General features: G+C 57.1%; 7 protein-coding genes across 7 annotated transcripts; 2 read left to right on the top strand and 5 right to left on the bottom strand.

The window, feature by feature from the left end:
* Nucleotides 1–177: 177 nt before the first annotated feature.
* On the bottom strand, nucleotides 178–2,369 carry MYCTH_2304897 (uncharacterized protein). Its single transcript, XM_003663187.1, has 5 exons — nucleotides 2,196–2,369; nucleotides 2,029–2,090; nucleotides 861–1,475; nucleotides 477–806; nucleotides 178–356 (listed from the first exon to the last, which is right to left on the bottom strand). The coding sequence occupies exons 3-4, from the start codon at nucleotides 1,447–1,449 to the stop codon at nucleotides 478–480; spliced, it is 918 nt and encodes a 305-aa protein (XP_003663235.1). The 5' UTR covers nucleotides 1,450–1,475; nucleotides 2,029–2,090; nucleotides 2,196–2,369; the 3' UTR covers nucleotides 178–356; nucleotide 477.
* An 890-nt stretch (nucleotides 2,370–3,259) lies between these two features.
* MYCTH_2304892 (uncharacterized protein) lies at nucleotides 3,260–4,993 on the top strand. Its single transcript, XM_003663186.1, has 2 exons — nucleotides 3,260–3,441; nucleotides 3,527–4,993. The coding sequence occupies exons 1-2, from the start codon at nucleotides 3,391–3,393 to the stop codon at nucleotides 4,802–4,804; spliced, it is 1,329 nt and encodes a 442-aa protein (XP_003663234.1). The 5' UTR covers nucleotides 3,260–3,390; the 3' UTR covers nucleotides 4,805–4,993.
* Nucleotides 4,994–5,857: 864 nt separating this feature from the next.
* Nucleotides 5,858–7,952, bottom strand: MYCTH_2304889 (uncharacterized protein). The gene is made up of 2 exons (XM_003663185.1): nucleotides 7,254–7,952; nucleotides 5,858–7,171 (listed from the first exon to the last, which is right to left on the bottom strand). Exons 1-2 carry the CDS (start codon nucleotides 7,809–7,811, stop codon nucleotides 5,942–5,944), a joined length of 1,788 nt encoding a protein of 595 aa, XP_003663233.1. The 5' UTR covers nucleotides 7,812–7,952; the 3' UTR covers nucleotides 5,858–5,941.
* Nucleotides 7,953–8,365: 413 nt separating this feature from the next.
* MYCTH_2304886 (uncharacterized protein) lies at nucleotides 8,366–9,399 on the top strand. Its single transcript, XM_003663184.1, has 3 exons — nucleotides 8,366–8,506; nucleotides 8,584–8,691; nucleotides 8,916–9,399. Exons 1-3 carry the CDS (start codon nucleotides 8,493–8,495, stop codon nucleotides 9,073–9,075), a joined length of 282 nt encoding a protein of 93 aa, XP_003663232.1. The 5' UTR covers nucleotides 8,366–8,492; the 3' UTR covers nucleotides 9,076–9,399.
* Nucleotides 9,400–11,718, bottom strand: MYCTH_2304884 (uncharacterized protein). The gene has a single exon (XM_003663183.1). The coding sequence runs from the start codon at nucleotides 11,560–11,562 to the stop codon at nucleotides 9,748–9,750; it is 1,815 nt and encodes a 604-aa protein (XP_003663231.1). The 5' UTR covers nucleotides 11,563–11,718; the 3' UTR covers nucleotides 9,400–9,747.
* A 1,123-nt stretch (nucleotides 11,719–12,841) lies between these two features.
* Nucleotides 12,842–14,301, bottom strand: MYCTH_2304883 (uncharacterized protein). Its single transcript, XM_003663182.1, has 3 exons — nucleotides 14,085–14,301; nucleotides 13,821–13,979; nucleotides 12,842–13,720 (listed from the first exon to the last, which is right to left on the bottom strand). Exons 1-3 carry the CDS (start codon nucleotides 14,117–14,119, stop codon nucleotides 13,174–13,176), a joined length of 741 nt encoding a protein of 246 aa, XP_003663230.1. The 5' UTR covers nucleotides 14,120–14,301; the 3' UTR covers nucleotides 12,842–13,173.
* A 1,082-nt stretch (nucleotides 14,302–15,383) lies between these two features.
* On the bottom strand, nucleotides 15,384–17,635 carry MYCTH_2304881 (uncharacterized protein). The gene is made up of 3 exons (XM_003663181.1): nucleotides 17,392–17,635; nucleotides 16,363–17,270; nucleotides 15,384–16,299 (listed from the first exon to the last, which is right to left on the bottom strand). Exons 1-3 carry the CDS (start codon nucleotides 17,392–17,394, stop codon nucleotides 15,429–15,431), a joined length of 1,782 nt encoding a protein of 593 aa, XP_003663229.1. The 5' UTR covers nucleotides 17,395–17,635; the 3' UTR covers nucleotides 15,384–15,428.
* Between the last annotated feature and the right edge of the window lie 470 nt (nucleotides 17,636–18,105).

Here is an 18,105-nt window from a genome sequence, read left to right as displayed (position 1 = left end):
TAAACACCACAGTCGCCAAGAGCAGGGCAAAGCGTCCGGGCGCAACCTCTAATAGTAGGCCGCAGCGCAGAGCCACCTAAACGCGGAAAGAGAGGGGAAAAGAAAAAGGGAAGAAGAAAGAGAGTGTGGAAAACGAGTACGCTCTCATACCGATAACCGGGGGAAAAATGGTGAGAGGAATCACCGGGTATATCCTCAAGCTACTGCTAAAGCCACGGTATCAGTTCCGGCAGCCGGTAGAGGGCCCAGCTCAAGAAGGCATGCTCGGCAGCTTCCAGTCCGAACGGCGGCTCCAACTGGTTCCGACACCGAGCCTCGTCGGTCGGTCCGACTGGACGACCAGCTATTATACGCGGCTGAGTCTAGTCAGACTCGAGCCACCAGGGCTCTTCTTCTAACGCCGGCAAAACAAAGGGTTACAGGCCTAACAGAAGTTAGCGGCCTGCCGCCACGAGAACGTGGGCACCAGGGAGTACCTTAGCTGCTTGACCCTGGCTCCTCCTTGTGCTGTGGCAACTGCAAGCCGGCACTCTGCGCAATCTGCTTCCATGTATCCAACTCCCTGTAAAGGCGCTCGCACTCCTGCTTGAGCTTATCGTTAGATTGGCTGAGCTCAGCAATCGCCTGCTCCGTGAGCAGCTTCTCCAATGTCCACTTCTCAATGTTCTGCGTTTCATTCTCCTTCAGCTGGGTGATGAACGCCACCGCCCGCTGGAGGATAGAGCCCTTGTTCTTCTCGCAGCCGGGGACGATCTTGGCCAGCTCGTTGATGCCCTCGTTGATGGTCTCCCGCCGGCGACGCTCGACTGCGACATGTCAGAAGTAATGTGCTAACAAAGCGAAGCGGATGGAATACTTGCCTTCTTTGTGGTTGTCTTTGCGCATCTTGTGCCACTCCTCGGAGCCAACTGCGGGCTTTGTGTTGGGCGGAGCGCTATAACGCTGCTCCTGCTGTACCCCGTTCGACGGCGGTTGCTGGATGGTGGAAGGGGGAGGAGGCAACGGCAGACCGTCTGGAGGGGGCTGGTTGACCGCATGGCCGCTGAAGGTGTTTTCTTCGTGATGTGTCTCCGGCGTCGGCTGGTTTGCAAATGCCTCCTCGGTGGACTGAGGAACATGCAGCGATGGATACATATTCAACGCCGCCGCAGCAGTACTCGAGGCATTGGAGGTATCAGCCGTATCGTTGTGCTCAGAGGCGGTAGCCTGAGCGAGAGCGCTGAAATCCTCCACGTTGACGTGGTCATGGGCTGCTTGTGCAATGCTCACAGTATCTCCGAGGAAAGGCTGGGCCTCAGATTCCGGCACCGACATGGAGGAGTTAGGAGCACCACGCTTAGCGCGGCGCGAATCTGGCGAGGCAGACTCGGCTGCGCGTTTCCGCTTTTGGCCAGGGCTCGTTGAAGCCTCGGAAATATCGGGCTGCTGCACACCAACTGTCGCTGCCATGGTGGGTTGTGAGGTTGGTGGTACGCCTGGTGAGGGAAGTTAGTTCGAATCCTGCCATCAGCACTGCATTTTCATCCAGCACGAGTAACAAGCAGAGTGCCGGGCGAATCAGTGTAACGTGGAGGTCTTTTTAATCAATCGGGCCTTGTCTAAGGTTGTCTGCCAGTCGCTCACGATCCCTTTTTCAAGGGGCAGTGGCGCACGCCGCCCTTCAGAGAATCGAAGCAACTCATTGCAGAAATGGCGCGTGACGCGCAACCACCCGAAAAAACCGTCGAGACTAAAGGAGGCTCGAGAACCAGCCGGGCTTTGCCTTCAAAGTGCATCAAGTGCATACCAAGAGCAGCCCTGGCTGATCAATAACCGAGCAGCACCCTTTGATAAATTTCAGCCAAAGCTGCAACACAGCGCATGCGCTCACTTGAGCGGGTGGCGCTGGCGAGTCCGCCGCGTTCGGTCGTCAAGGGCAACGCGTTCAGCAGCGGTCGCGCGCAGACATTGCTGTGTTGCGAGTAAATTGATATCTCATGGCCCCTGCTCTTCTTGATGGAGTTGATGGTTTGAGGAAGGGTTCCTTACTGTCTGTGGTTGGGTCCAAGGGCGAGGTCATGTGAAGAACGTGCCCGAAAACGTGACGAGCGCTGCAGAAGTCAGCCAGGACCTGCAAATGTAGGGAAAATTGACGCCAACGTTTTTGTGAACAAATTCGAATTCAAGTCTTGAAATAATCTGGCATGCGGTCGTACCTTGATATGAAAGATGGATCTGTGTCAGGTCTGTGGTGCTTGTCGATGGCTGGTGCTGAAGAGCGAGAGAGAGGGAAGATCATGTGAGCTGAGGCTGGAGGCTGGATGGAGGTTAACTTAATCAAATTGCGGGCCGTGGAGGGATCAGGGGTGCACGGGCCAACACCTTTGCCGAAATGGCACACCCATCAACACCCTTTTCTTGACCTGTACGCATAAGCGATCAGCACTCCCGCTCACTGCGACCCACCAGGTTTGGTGCGAGAACAAGTCACTGGTGCCTCTTATTCATCGCGCTCCACCAGTGTTCGAAACTTTCGAACTTTTGGTTGGAAACACTGTAACATGAGAACCACCCAGTTTTGACTCGTAGTTTTGAGAACCAAGGACGTAACTTTGGGTGTCTCACAAATCCTGACTCGTATTCTCGATCTCGTTGAGACAGAGCTGTCGCATGTGCATGTATATACCGTAGATGTAGTTATGTACCTATGTGCTTGTTCGGCTCTTTGCCCGTGTGGCGTGTATGAAGATCCCTCGACCTTCCAGCCTACCCGCGCACTTGCACACCACCACTACAGGATTCATCCCCTAACAACAGATTTGACGGCCTAACGGCGCGACGCCTTCCCCCCTCCAGCAACTGCTCACCACACCTCACCACCATCAGCGTGTTAGCACTCTCTGTTCCTTCCCACTTGCCCCACCTTGCTTGAACCCCTCATGACGCGAAAGCAGCGAGGCAGTGAGACAGGCCTGCGCATGATTGGGCCGCATGCACACGTCACGAGCCACCTAGAGCTCGAGACAGACGTCCCGTCGGTGACCTCTCTCTTTTCCCAACGCTTTTGACGGTTGACATTATACGGGCGCACTACGATGTGCGGTGAATGGAGCGAAACTGGTTCTTCCGACTTTCTCAAATGCACCATTCAAGATGCCGAGGGAGGGTTAGGGTTGGCTGGAGGTCTCGCACCTCTTGGCTCCGCAACGAAAGTCGGGAGCAAATCGGATGGCTGCCCTCACGGGCCTCCGCTGGCCACAAGGGTTCATTCCCCAATCGGCACCTACTGACCTCAACCCAACCTCGAACGACTCCAGCTTGTTTCGAACACAGAACAGTCTACACAGCCTCCGATCAGGATACCTGCATACGATCCTAGCTTCTTGAGAGGCTGGGAGTGTGGTTTCAGACATGGCGGATCTCGAAGCGGCAAAAATCAACCACGATAACCACTTGCTCCTTGTACGACTCACGTCATCATCCCGGACAGTCCGCGATCATGTCCGTTAACGTACCCTTCTGCTAACAAAGGTTTTTCTGACCTCAGGACCAACCGTGCCTGCGCCTTCCCTACGAGCTCTTGCGCAACAACTTTCGCTCTGTTCACTATCCCTTCGAGTGGGACTCAAACGCCGTCAAGAATGCCGTGAAGGAAACAGCCAACGGGCTGATCAGCGGCAAGACTTCGGCCCAGGATGCCGTCAAGAGCCTGGATCAGATGTTGGGCAAGATGCGGGGGCTGAAGCGGAAGCTGGCCGCCGCCGCGGAGGAGGAAGACCGTCTCTATCGCCAAATGGACGCTCGCGTAGCGCACCTCCGCGAGCTCGCCAATCTCAACACGGTCGACGACGTCAAATACGAGGCCTGGTCCCGTCAGCGTCTCGACCGCCTTCTGGTCGACTACATGCTTCGGCACGGCTACGGTTCGTCCGCGGTAGCACTGGCGGACGAGCGGGGAATGCGGGACCTGGTCGACATTGATACCTTTGCGACGATGAGCAAGATTCGCCAGTCTCTGGAGAAGGGCAGCGTGCAGGAGGCCCTCAGCTGGTGCAACGAGAACAAGAAAGAGCTCCGCAAGATGCAGTCCAACCTTGAGTTCATGCTGCGCTGTCAGCAGTACATAGAGATGATGCGCACCGGCTCGCAAACCAAGATGATCGATGCGATCAATCACGCGAAGAAGTACATCACCCCGTTCAACGACACCTACCCGGTCGAAGTGAGCCACATGGCTGGCCTCCTCGCCTACCGTCCGGACACGAAGATTGAGCCGTACGCCTCCTTGTATAGCGCGTCTCGCTGGCAGAAACTCGCCGAGACCTTCTCCGAGGCCTACCTGAAGCTCCTCAACCTGCCCATGACCCCTCTCTTACACATCGCTCTTTCATCGGGCCTGTCCGCCCTGAAGACCCCCGCCTGCCATAGCACCCCATCTTCAGTCCAGGCTCAGCCTGAACCCGAGCAGTCGCAACACCACATCAACGGCGCCAACGACGGCGGCGACAGCGCCACCCCGACCGCCACCCCCGACGCCGCCGCCGCCCAGCCCCAACACCATGGTACCGCCTCCCTGACGACTCGCATCTGCCCCGTCTGCTCGACCGAGCTCAACGAGCTCGCCCGGAGCGTGCGCTACGCCCACCACAGCAAGAGCCGCCTGCTAGAGCACGACCTGGTGCTGCTCCCCAACGGCCGAGTCTACGGCAAGGCCCGCCTCGAAGAATATGCCGCAAAGAGCGGTTTGCCTCAGTGGCAGGTCAAAGATCTGGTCACGGGAGAGGTGTTCGGGGTGGACGGGGTGAGAAAGGTTTACGTTACTTAGAGGGCGGCCTCAGTTATGGCCTTCATGAGAGAGAAGAGACCAAGAATCACGCCTCTAGGGTAGTTGGAGTGCATTTTATTGGCGTTCAATTTGGCTGGTTTGGGTTGGTCCTTAGTTAGTATTATGGTAGCGCATGGGGCGGGGACGGGCGGTTAGGTTCTTTCGGATGGAACACGGCGGCGTACATGCGATTTCATCTCCACTTGGGCTCAGTTTGAATAGGGACAACCAAGTTGTAGGTTATTAACAAGGCCCGTACCTTGGACCTCCCTAGGTACCTTGGATTCGTATTTTTTTTAGCACAAGCGATGACAACGTCCTCTCGGGGCATATATTGGAGGATGAGCACGTGTCGATCTTCGGTCAGATAATCGATAATGGGCAAAACAGACCCTGTTTGCATTGCCATCCAACTTCGTGTCCGTCTATTTAGCCCAACTCGTCGACCTCAAAACGGCGTCGAGAACCGGAGCAGAAGCAGCTTCCATCCTGTATCATCACCATCGCTAGTTCTGCTCGCTGACGCGGAGTCAGGTAGAACCGAAACCGGCTACCAACCGGACAAGAAGCCAGAAGATCAGACGAAGACAAAATGAGCGGGCTATGTCATACATACACAAGAGGAGTTATGGGAAAAAGTAGTATGACACCCCAAAACCGTCAGATCGGAAGTCGTGTAGGCGTTCTGGGAGCATCCATAGCCACTCATTTGCGGCGGCGGTTTCCTAACGAGGAAATATGTGACAGAGAGACAAGAAAAGGCAAAAGGCACAGATGGAGGGAAAAAAAAAGGTAAAGATACCCGCCTAACGATACATACACTGAAATCGAAGAAACAAAGATCAAGGGGGAAAACAAGAGAGGAAACAGAAATACAGCCCAGTCCAGCCGACCCTCCTTGCCCACTCCTTCACCTAGATCCCTCCTCTCCCCACTTAAACCAAAAGAACCCCCTAATCTCGCCCCCATTTGACATTCAATCCGTTATATCCGGTTCCACACAAGGCATACGATACGCACATTGGACAGGGGCACACGCATGGCTAGCAGGAAGAAGAAGAAGAAGGAGACAAGAAGAAGAAGAGAACAACATCGTATAACCCCTATAATTCTCTCTCCGCTTTCCTCTTCTACTATCTACCGCGAATTTCCCGCAAAAGCAAACGCCCCAAACACCCCGCCGCCCCCGCCAGGAGTCATGGGCCCCATTCCGCTGGCGGTGTTGTTGCTGTTGTTGTTGCTATTGTTGTTGTTGTTGTTGTTGCTGCTGCTGCTGCTGCCTGCATTTCCACCGCCAGCGGCACTCCCATTGGTATTTTGGGATGACGAGGCGCCTCCCGGTGTGCCAGCTAGCCCGACACTGCCTGTATTGGGCGTGCTCGGAGTGCCATTGCCGTTCACTTGGTGATGGTTCTGAGGGTTCTGCTGCTGCTGCTGCTGCTGCTGGTGGTTGTTGCCATTGTTGGTCGGCGGAGTGTTTTCAACCTGGTTCCCGGCGTTCCCGCTGTTATTGTTATTGTTGTTGTTGTTGTTGCCGACGGTGATGCCGGCGCCGCCGACGGAGAAGTCTGGAATGCCGAGACCCCAGACCTTGCCCAGGTGCTCATCCGATATGTCGCCGTTGAAGATGCGCTTGCGCAGCTCGAAGAAGACGCGGCCCGTCAGCAGGCTATCAGACCCGGCCTGGTGGGCGCTCCCGACGCGCTTGAGCTTGAGCGTCTCAGCGATGTGCTCGAGCCCGGACTTCTGCTCGAACTTTTGCATAACGTCGATCGCGCTCGGGTCGGAGGGCGTGAGCATGCCGCTGTTGTGCAACTTGATGGCGTGCTTCATGAGGTGCTTAACGTCATACGTGGAGGGGAAGTAGCGTTTCATCTTCTGGTCGAACTCGACCTCGTCGCAGGGCAGCGGGCTGCAGATGAGGAGCTTGGTGAGGTAGCCGAAGTCGTAGCCGCCGTGGAAGCTTATCCAGCGGACGTGGTCGAAGCAGACGAGGCCTGAAGGGATCAGCAGGGACGCGAACTCGTGCGGGTCAATGCCGTCCCGCTCGAGGAGCGCAAAGTCGATGCCCGCTTGCTGCAGTGACTCGATAGATGTCTGGTTGTACATGTCATCCTTGATGGAGAACTTGAAGTTGAACTGCCAAGCATAGGGTAGCGGTGCTTGACTGCCTGCCCGGCGCAGGTCCGCCGAGTCGGTCGAGGATGGGCGGGCGGGCGGCTGTTCGCCGTCCTCGTTGAAGAGGGCGATGCCGATCTGTATCACCTTCAACAGGTCCACGTTGGTACGTAGGCATTGGTAGTGGTAGTCGCTTTTCCCTCGGAAGCCTCCCATCGGTCTCGCGACGACGCCCGGAAACTCGGTGTCCTACCCGAAGAAAAAAAAGGAGGGAGAGGGTTCATGTTAGCAGCCCGCTACCAGCCGGCTGGCAAAGAGTTCCACCACCCACCATGGCAATGTACGGATACCTGTCGACCAGGTCTCGCAGTGTCGCAAACTCCTCGTGCAGATTGTGTTTCCACACCTCTCTTATCCGCCCTTTCTGCGCAACTCGCGTGGCGTGCTCCACCAATCCGTGACCTTGCGGCTGTGCGTGCTGTGGGTGCTGAACGGGAGGAGCATGTTGGCTGTGCTGTGATTGTTGTTGTTGTTGCTGCTGCTGCTGCTGCTGCTGTTGCTGGAGGGCCTGTTGTTGCGATTGTTGTTGCTGCTGCTGCAGGCTCCCCACGTGCGTGAAGCCCAGGCGCGCGGCGTGGTTCGCCAGGCCAGAGTCCGCGCCGACGCCGACGCCGAAGCCGGCGGCGGCATTGAGCCCCCCCGCCAGGCCTAATAGGTTGCTGTTTCCCGAGAACGGGTTCACCTGGCCGACCTGAGCGTTGAGATAGGCCGCTGTGGCGCCCAGGGGCGGCGGATGACTCGTCGCATGCTGAGCGTGGGAGGGGTACTGCTGGTGGTAGGGGGAGATGGTGTTGGGTCCGCTTGGGAACCGGTTGAGCGGCGGAGGCATCGCGTGGTGGCGGCGCCCGTGGGGTGAGTTGCACTCGATTTCTTTCCTATCGCGAGGGACGTATCCTTAGAGCCGTGTCTGGGTCGAGACGTGAAGGGACCATTCCCGTCCCTGTCGCAGGGGATGGGGAAGGGGGGGGGGGGAGAGAGGCGGTTCCAGATGGCAGGACGGCACTGGGCAATCGCGGGACGAATTGGGCGGGTTCCACGGTCGGGTTTCGGTCGAGAACGAGGCCTAGAAAAAATTGTTTTGGGAGGAGGAGTGGTGAACGCGTGTCCCGGAGATTCGAGGCGGGCCTTCAACAGTAATGGGCAGGTAGGACGGGAAGGGGCACGAGCTCAGTTTTAGGTTTCGCGGGGGGCTGAAGCAGGTTGAGGTGAAGCGGCTGCAGGTTTGTTCATGTCCCGAATGGAACGGCAAGGTTGGCGATGGCCAAGGAGGCACAGGCCCGCATGTGCACGGGCCACCCGCACACGCAGCCCTCGCAAGCACGGGTCGAGGTTACCTAACCCCAGTGGTGACTAAGCGGGTGGGACCCGCAGCCAAGGACGGGAACCAGAACCTACACAGCAAATGCACCACTCCAGTCCCGGTGCATTGCAGTGATGCGACCTCTGTCATTGAGCTCCCCATCCTGCTGAGCAGACGCCCGACTCCTGACGAGCAATTGCCAGCGCCACAATGCAGCCCACCAGGTTCGGACGATCCCGTTGAATCCCCGAGACCGACGACGAAAGGTCGAGTCGCCCACTGACATTTGTTTCCTCGCCAGAATCATGCGCTACAACGGCGGCGACCCGAAGCCCAACATCACGGGCTTCGACATGAGCAAGTTCCTCGCCGCCACCGGCACCCCGCGCTACGATCCCTGGTGGAGGAAGTACGTTTACGTTATACTCGGCTCCCGTTTTCTTAGCTTCTTTCGACCAGCCGTGCCGGTCCACGACGCTACCGACGCAGCGAATGCCCTACCCTCCCATCCACTCACTACCCTCCTCTGACCTTCGCATTCCCACAATTTTCCCGCACGTCATCATCATCACCACGCTCTCTCTCCCCTCCCTGGAGCTGCAATTGCATTTGAACTAACGCCGAGGACTACAGCGAAGCATGGCGCTACACCGGCCAGTTTAGCCGCTGGAACCGGTTCAAGAACGCCTTCCCCGGCTTCGGCATCGCGACGGTCGCCTTTGCGGGCTACTGCCTGTACGAGCACTTCTTCCTGAAGGACGATCATCATCACGGCGCTGAGGAGCACCACTGAGCGGGTCGGTCATGAGTCGGGGGAGGGAGAAGAGAGGTGTGGAGTGATCGTTTCTCCTTGGCAGCCGTCTTGGCAAAAAAAAAAAAAAGGCAAGGCGTAGGGAGATATGGAGAGAGGAAAGGATGAGCACCGAAGTGGAATTGGCGTGAACGAAGAGGTTGTGGGAGAAGTGCGGCGGTGGCATGGGCGACCGGAACGAGCGTCAAACAAGTTAGGGTTTGTGTATATCCCGGGAAGAGGACCTAGCTATTAGAACCCGCGGATGCGTGCGCAGTGCGCGCTAGAGGAAATAGCATTGTACATTTAAGGCAGTCACTTGCTCGAGGGGGGAGATTGGGTAGGATGGCATTGTGGCGGGCATGTGCGAGAGGAAGTTCGTTCTTGTAACTCGACCAGAGCTCTGCGTAGACAAGACAAGGCACCGTAACGCCATGCTGGACGAGAAGGTCCGGTGTCTTGAATATTAGTCCAGCAGCAAAGGGGTACAGTGGATATAGTATGAATATGGCTACCCATTTTCGGTCCCCGACGACCATGAACCAGTCTATGTCGTCCAGGTGCCGATAGATGTTCCTGCCATGCGGGACGGCGCCTTAACCACAAAAACACCAGGAATGAAACCCTTGATATCCAATTCTAAATTGCTTGCCCAAGCCAGACGCCGGAGCCAAATCAAGCCAGCTGAGGGACTTTTAGCCCGACCCCGTTCACCAGATCCAGTGCCCCTTCCACGGCGTGCTCTAGCTCCCCGATCCGGTTCTTCAGCTGCCGGTTCTCGTCCCTCAACAGACTAACCGTATCCCACGCGACGCTCGCATCCTGTCCCTTGCAGTTCGAACAGCCCGCCGTATCCCCCGAAATGCCCTTCAGAATCTTCTGGAACGCGCCCATGGCTTGCCCAGTCCTCTGCTTAGGCGTGGCATTCACCGATCCGCTGCCGCCAGCATTCTTACCACTCGGCGTCCCGGACCCGCCCGTAACCCCTCTTGAGGCGGATGCCCCGTCCGACGCGGCTGTCGGCGCCGCTCGGGTCTGCAGCGGCGACTGCAGGGTCAGCGGCGGGCTCCGACACCGCGAGAAGACGCTCTCGCTCTCAGCGCTGTCAATCTCGTCATCCGTAGTGCTACTCCCTTCCTCCTCCACCTCCTCTCCCCCTTCATCCCCAGAACTCCTCCTCAGCCGCCTCCGCCTCCGCCTCCGCCTCCTATCCTCCTCGACACCCAAATCTTCCGACACCATCGAGGGTGCCCCCTCGCCCTCCGACATCTTGGACGACACCGCTGCCGCAGCGGCGGCAGCAGCGGAGGCAGCAGCGAGTTCGGCGGCTTCAGCCCTCGCCCTGGCCTTCCTCTCCCGTTCCAGTTCCCCGGTCAGCTCCTGCACGGTGGCCTCCCACTCCGCGGCCTTCCGGGCCATTCCCTCGAGCTGCATCTTGAGGTGCGCGGCGCGCGTGACCGCCTCCTCGAGCTCATCCCGTTCGGCCGCGCGCTCGGCGCGCAGGTCGCGCAGCGCCGCGGCCTGCGACCGATAGGCCGCCTGCATCCGGGTCAGCAGGCCTACGGCGTTCATGTGCAGGTTCTTGAAGGCCGAGGGAGAGAAAGGGTCGCGCGCCGCCGAGGAGGACGGGGAGGATGGGGAGGACGGGAAGAGGGCGGCTTCGATGTCGAGAGTGCATAGTTCGTCCTCCTGCTGTTCTCCAATCGGCGGGTTGCGGAGGGACGAGCTGTTGGTCGGGGTGGCGGAGGTGAAGCGAGATGAAAGGGCCGACATGAAGCGGGACGCGGCGGTCGTGGTAGTGGCACTCTTCGGTGTCGTTACATCCGCGGTATTGCTGTTGAAACCGGCATTTCGGCCGTTGCGGGTAGGCGTGGCGGTGGGCGTTGGGGAGGCATCTTTGGAGGTTCCCGGCTGGTGGGACAGACCGAGTGCATTTGCTGCCGCCGCGCTGCCGCTCAACCAGCTGACTAGTCCTCCTCCTCCTCCTCCTCCTCCTCCACCACCACCACTTCGCGGACTCGCTGCCGCGGTCCTCCCGTTGACCCTCCCGTCGCCGGTGTAGGGCATCTGCTCCGAGGGCGACCTGACGTGCGTCTTCCTCGTTGGCGAGGGCGTCCTGTTTCTGAGGGCCAGCGGTAGCAGGTTAGGGAAGGAATGCTGTCGGCGATGGTTGCCTAGGTTGAGGGGGGAGCCGAGATCCTCATCCGCAAAGCCACTGTGATATTCTGACAACGGCGAGAGTGAGGGGCGCGGCGCGCTCAGGCCATGCTGCTGCTGTTGCTGTTGCTGCTGGTGGTGGTGGCCTGGATGGAGTGGTGAACCGGGAGTTGGAGTGTGCCTCTCGAACTGCTGCCGCGGGGAAGCGAATCCATCATCATCATCCGGGACAGCTCTCTGTGGTTGAGACGCGCGTGTCGGTGTCGAGAAGGTCGAGGCGCGCAAGTCCAGACCCGGCGGCGGGGAAGACAAGGAAGGGTCGGAGCTTAGCATGACGTGTTAATGTTTCGGGAGCTCCGTGGGGTTTGGTCCCTGGATCGCCACACCGCAATATCAGGTCTCGATCCCTGCTCGTCCGCCTCCGTCTCGTTTAACGAAACTAATAATGCGGATTATTTTACGTTGTAGTTGTATAGATATGATCCGATCCGTCTGGTGATAGCTCCGCAACCCAGCTCCCGGATCTGAGACGATGGGTTCCCACGTGTTCTTGGCCTGCTTCCACTCCCCCTTTGGTCCCTCAGACGGGAGCAGAGCGGCAGCTCACAGCCCGGCAGAGGATACCGAGATCTGGTGGTCAGCCTAATGAATGCAGAAGGTGAGACCCAGTCGAGACAAACGGGGACCGGATGGGATGAATGTGCGTGGCTGTCGAGTGAGATCTTGATGAACAATTGCGGGCGCCGCTCCCTTCACATCACTGTAAGCACCAAGCAGGAACTGCACGCCGTTATGTGCATACACGGGATGCAAAGCGATGTTTCGACCTCGGGGAGTCTGAAATGTAGGTGTCTTAAAAACCTACCAAATTTATTCTTTGGAAATCGACAGCTGTAAACTGCAGACGAGGAATCGCCCGTTGATGAGCGAAGGAAGAAGAGGGCAAAAGCCGACCCCGAGTCCTTGTTTACCGTAACTACGGGAAAGGCAAGCGCCTCCCGAACTGGGGCAGGTCTCCAGGGGTTGTTCGGTCAATGCCGACGGGGCAGACTCCACAGCTGGCCGCTAAAGATGAGCAGCACGACGAGCCCGACTTTTAAATCGCCGTTGATGCCGACACAAGACGACAGGCCTTTATTAGTAGGCAACTCATTGCTCTTCGACAGGCGAATGGAATATCATTCAGTCTCTCGTATTCTTCTGAGGAATGGTGCGCTGCACCAATCCACTGCATTTACGTGGTCGCACCTCCGTTACCCTGGCGGCCCTCGATTGGATTGTGACGATAACTACAGTGGTTTGGAGCTATTAGTGATATCAGTTGGTTGGTTAAGTTCTTGCGCTTTCCCTAGGATTTGTTTACAGGTTTCCTTTTGTCGCATCTCTCGTCGGTAAGAGACAACGGCTTTCTCGGATGGTTAATCTTCTGCTCCGGCCGTGGCTTGCATTTTTGTAACAGTTCCGTTAGCTCTCCCTTCCCCATTGTTCAGGTTAAAGGAAGAGCAACAGAATCCTATTGTATGCAGGACAGCGCGAGGACTCAAGCTATGGTGAGAAAAGCGGTTGATAACCGGGGATTCTCCACGGGTTGCCGGCCGACAATGCATTCACGACGAGGGGCCAACAACAGCTTGAGTGTTGACTTACCCTTTTTTGAACATTGCAGTTTACTTCTGGAAAGAAGCGTCATGTCACACCATCGGCATGCAAATGTTATGAAAACACTGGGAGGGGCAACGGTCTATAAAGAGCTAATGATCTTGCCCCGCCCAGGCAGTCAACGAGCTCTTGATGCTCACGCTGCCGAAAATACGCCCTGAAGAGTGTGCAGGACCCCAGAAACCCCGTATCTGCTTCCTTCCTGCAGACATAATAAGACGTCATAGCCGATCCCCCCCTTTCCAACATCCGTATCCCTTCTCCTCCTTCCACCGGCGTCGTCGCTCAGTAGAACGACTCCACTATCGTGTCCTTCATGCTGGTATTGATCGCCCCCGGAGCGGCACCTTCGCCCAGCCGGAAGACGCTCTCGATCACGCTCAACTCGGGAGCCGTCGTGTCCAGCCCGGTCACCGCCATCCAGTCGTTCACCACCATCCCGCCGCCGATGACGTTGCTCCCCCGGTTTACGCTGCCCGCCACGAGCGGCACCTGCAGCAGGCTGCTCAGCTCGTCCTGGTCTTGGATGCTGGTCTTGGGGTGGACGAGGCCACCTTGGTTGCTGAGGGCCATGTAGGAGCCCACCAGGACGTGGTCGGCCACCGTCTGCCGGAAGACTTCTACACCCAAGACGTCGGCGATGATCTCTTCTGTCTCCCGCTCCAGATCCGGATGGATGAGCGCCGTGTGGTCGTTGGTCACAATCACGTTACCCAGCGCCGAGAGCCGCTCCTCGATACGTTGTATCTTGACCTCATCTGGCAGGCTATTCCGCAGGTGTTGCAGCTCCTGGTCGGTTGTGGATGTCGGGACGAGCAGGCCTTTGCGGTTGCTGAGCAGGGGGGTTAAAGAAAGAAGACGACCCGTCAGCATTCACCTGAGAAACGCAAAAAAAAAAACTCCGCCAGAGTGGGAAAAAGAAAGAGCCATACCCAGCCGTTAACCGCCCAATGATGCGCGTGCCCGCGATCGTCGTCCTGCAGATCGGGATCACGTCCTGTAGCTCGGCCTCGAACACGCTATAGAAGTTCTCGCTCGCACCGAGCGCCACCAGGGCGTATGAGTTTGTTAATGTCGCAAAGACGCCAACTCTGCGTTGTGGTCAGCAACTTTGTAGGCTCTACTCGCGCGGTCGCAAAATCGCATTCTTCATCTTCGCGGGGTCCTAGGGCGGGGCGGAACTTGGTGCGGCTCACTCGTTGGAGTTCTCAAATTGTGCTCGGACGGCCATGATGCAGCTCTCTGATGCTTCTTATTCGTGCCTCTGTAGTAGGAAAAGAAGAGTTGACGAGAGTTCCTCGGTTTGTTTTCCGGGAGACCTCGAGGTCTGGCGCTTTTGACGTCGCTGTTTGCTTGCTGATGGCGAGGATTGTGGCGGCGAAAGAAAACGGAAAGCTATATACTACCCTGGGCAGATATCAAAGTGGGGTAGCCCGTAACCTCAACTTTTTGTCCGCCTTCTGCGGACCAGATGATGTCCCCTTTTCGCACCAATCCGCCTTCAATTCCGGCCTAGCAGTAAGCTGGATGAATCACCGTATGTTCCCCTGCTCTGTCTGTTTCGGCTGTGCTCTTCCATAAAGCTGAGCCCCACGGGTAAACTCTACGCAGACTCGTTCTCCATGATGGAGACCACAACGGCGTTTAACGGTATGCGACGGTAATTTACGAGTGTATGTACTGTACAGGACGAATACTATCACTGCATCCAACCCATTCGCCCTTTTGATGGCTAGACGCAAGTGAAGAAAACTATTTTCTCCAGAAAGCCGTTAATTACGGTACTCGAGTGCTTCGATCCAACCCTGGAATCATACTCCGCCACCCCCGAAACTAATCATGGTTTTCGATCCGCCGACTCAAAATTTCACTTCACCAGCCAAAACGGTAGGAAGATGCCATGCTCAAGAAGGACGGCCCCACTTAGTGACTCAGCAGTGGCTTACTCCGTAAAAGCAACCCGTCTACTCATTCACTATGAATCATCGGCGAGCGTTCTCATTCGCTGTCGAGGTCGACAAGCAGAACGAGACAGCGACGGGCTGGTTTCCCCATGAGAACGGAACGATGACTGAAGCAGCACGGAAAACATTTCGACGCATGCTTCTGTATTTCGTACACTACTTGCAAAGCGCAAGTCGCTCAATGGTCGTAGATCTTCGAGCTGAAATCGTACAAACAGCACGGTATCATCATATATATCCACGCGATCTATGGAAAAACATGTACCGCAAAACGCGCGCGCTGTACCCCAACTCAACACACACTTGTGATAGAACCATGGTGCTGTATTCCCAAATCCGCAATCATCCAGCATCCGTTAATAATGATATTGCCCGCCTTATTCATTGCAAAACCATCATGACCCAGCCACGACTCCCACCCAGTCCCAGTTCAGCCCCGCCGCCCAAGCCCTTGATAACATATAAACAAGACGGAGGGCTATGTTGAATGGTTCAGCCAGCACACCCCAAGACCAGCCCGAAAAACAAGACCACTCAAAGCTCCAAGGAGGAAAATCCATGCGCAGGCACGTCGACTCAAGCCAGGTCAATAGCAGGACAATACCGGGGCCCCGCAAACCCTTTTGCCACGACGGCCTGGATATCAATATTCTTCTGCGGGTCCTGATGCGGGCTCCACATCTTAAGCAGGATGAACCGGCCGCTCACCGGCGGGTCGAACCGCACCGTGCACTTGTTCTTGTCCTTCTCGATGAAGAAGTGTGCCAGCGGGGTCATCAGCTCGCCGCCCACCGCCCGCACTGCCTCTTGAGTCGCAATCTGCGACGCCTCCTGGGCCTCTTCGAGCGTCATGTCGCTGCGGCTCGGCCCGCTGCTGCTGCTTCCAGCACCGGCTCGGTCACCGGTAGCGGTGGGAGGGACTGCAGCACCGCCGCCTCGGAGGCGGGAGGTGCGGTACCGTCTACGCGCGGCGGCCTCCTCGGGGGTGGGAGGCCAGTGGCCGTACGGACCGCCGAAGGCACGCGAGAAATCCGTATCGTCACTGTCACTGTCAAATGGTAGCGAGCCAACGCTATAACGGTTCCCTCGTCGTGGGGGTTGACGAGGAGGTCGAGAATGGGAAGATGGATCTTCGTCTTCGCTCTCATCCTCGCTGCAAACGGTCGTGACGTTGTAGGGAAGCGAGGAAGTCGTGAACTCTGGCGGTATCTGTGCTGTCCTGCTGTTCTCTTCGTCATCGTCGTCGTCGTCATCGTCGTCATCATCATCTGCACCGTAACTATATGCCCGCAGAGGCCGTGATTCGAATCGGCCTCCCTCCTCGGGGCGGAAGTATACCGTGCCGCGCCGGTGGATACGGGAAGGTTGGTACTGAATCTGGTACTGTGCGGTGCGGGTGAGCAGGTCGTCCAAATCCATCGATACAAATATCATGCCTTCGCGGACACTGTAGATCATGGTCAGCAACATAAACTCGGGAAGGAGCCAGAGTGAGAAAAAAAAAACATACGGGCATGAAAATTTGGATCCGGGGGCCCTGATGACTAGCTCTTGCAGGCTAAACACGGTCCCACCCTGGTGCTTGAGGACAATATTACAGCGGTTGCTCTTGGTGCAGTAGACGGACGCATCGTTCTTGAGAATGTTTTCTGGAGCGTACGAGTGCTCGTCGGAGTACAGACCCCCATCGCAGCTCACAATTTCCATGGTCAGCTGGCCGGGCTCAACCTGGCCATATCTGCCATAGCGAAAGCCCTTGAAGGCCGAGGTGTGCCTATCGGGGTTGAGCTTGCGTCGCTTGGTGCGTCGGGTGTCCTCGGCCGTGTCATGGCCTTGCAAGGGAGGCGAAACGGTAGGTGGTGCAGGCGGTATGTTGGTGGCCATGCCGAAATCCATCAACGTCCGTAGCTGTGCGTCAGTATCGTGGATGTTCCGGTTCAGGTCGTCGAGAGTGGCCCCGAGATGTGAGCGAAACCTGTCGAGGTACCGGCCAGCCGGGCGATAGCGGCTAGAGCGGGACCCTGATCCGGAGAAGGCAGCGTGGGGCCCCCGAGCTCTTTGATCGAGGGAGCGTAGAGGGGGAAGGGATGGAGAATCTGGAGAAGCAGCAGAGGACGAAAGTGGGTTGTTTGACGGTTGCGGATCCCGGTTAAATCTTGGCCGCAAGTCTCGGTCGGAGCCCGAAGCCATCCTACCGGCGCTCAGGCTCGTGCGAGTAGACGTAGCGAATAGATGCTGGCTGAGGCGGTCAAAGTCGTGGTGGAATTGCTGGATTACGGTGGACAGCCTCTCGGACGGAGTGTCACCGGTTCGGTCATTGGATGCTAAGCGTGAACTGTGAAAGGAGCGGATGGTACCGTCGGCGGCTCGAAACGTTCCGGGTTCCAGCGGCGGCGGAAGAAGAGGACGGTCGCCGGACTGGAGGGAACGGTTAGTACTGCGCAAGGGAAGTGTGGCTGCTCCCGAGCCACTAGATAACGAGCGGTAGGTGCAGATGACGAGGCAATCGGGCGGGCCAATCTCTCCAAAAACGACTGACCATGGATCGACAAGGCCGCAGCCTACAGCGGGAGCGTGCGAGCAGCAGGTAGGGCAGAAGCGAAGATTGTTGATGTTGACCCGCTGCAGCTCGACATGCGAAGTTGAGGGACCAGACGGGGTTGATTATCGGAGTGCCGATTTGGTGGAGAACTGAGGAGGTGAGGTCGGATTGCCAGGTGCGAGCAGTCAATGCATGCAGAAGCCACGAAAGAGGGATCACCTGGGCGGGAGGCAACCCTGGCCAGGGTCCGTAAGCCTGCGGGGCATTACCTAAAGTAAGGTCAGGTATGTACAGAGTATTGTACACAGTACACACATACGGTTTTGTAATAATACGGTACGGAGCACAACTTGCAAGGCCAAGCCACACACGAAAGAGCTCACTGCTACTTAACTAGTAGTTAAGTTTTGTGGAGACAAAAATGTGATTGCTTGTACAAAGTGCCAAATCAGCGCTCTATGAAAGAGGAAAGAGAAAAGAAAAATGGATGAAAAAGTGCCGCCAACGTCACAGCATTACACCACTATTGAGTAGTGTAGATGTTCAAGAGCGTTAGTGTATGAGCCAAGCCCTGGACCCTTCGAGGTTGTGGAGCCACCTACCCGAAATGCAATAAGCCCGCTCGAGGCCTGCAAGAATTACGCAGTAATTGAAGGTAGTGTATTGCTGAGACCCACGTCTGGCAGCAGCCGCTGCCCATCGTGCGTACTG

Source organism: Thermothelomyces thermophilus, chromosome 3 (genome assembly GCF_000226095.1).
Source record: "Thermothelomyces thermophilus ATCC 42464 chromosome 3, complete sequence".
Lineage (NCBI taxonomy): Eukaryota > Fungi > Ascomycota > Sordariomycetes > Sordariales > Chaetomiaceae > Thermothelomyces > Thermothelomyces thermophilus.
Note: the sequence above shows the minus strand (reverse complement) of the source record. Positions and strands in the feature narration are given on the sequence as shown.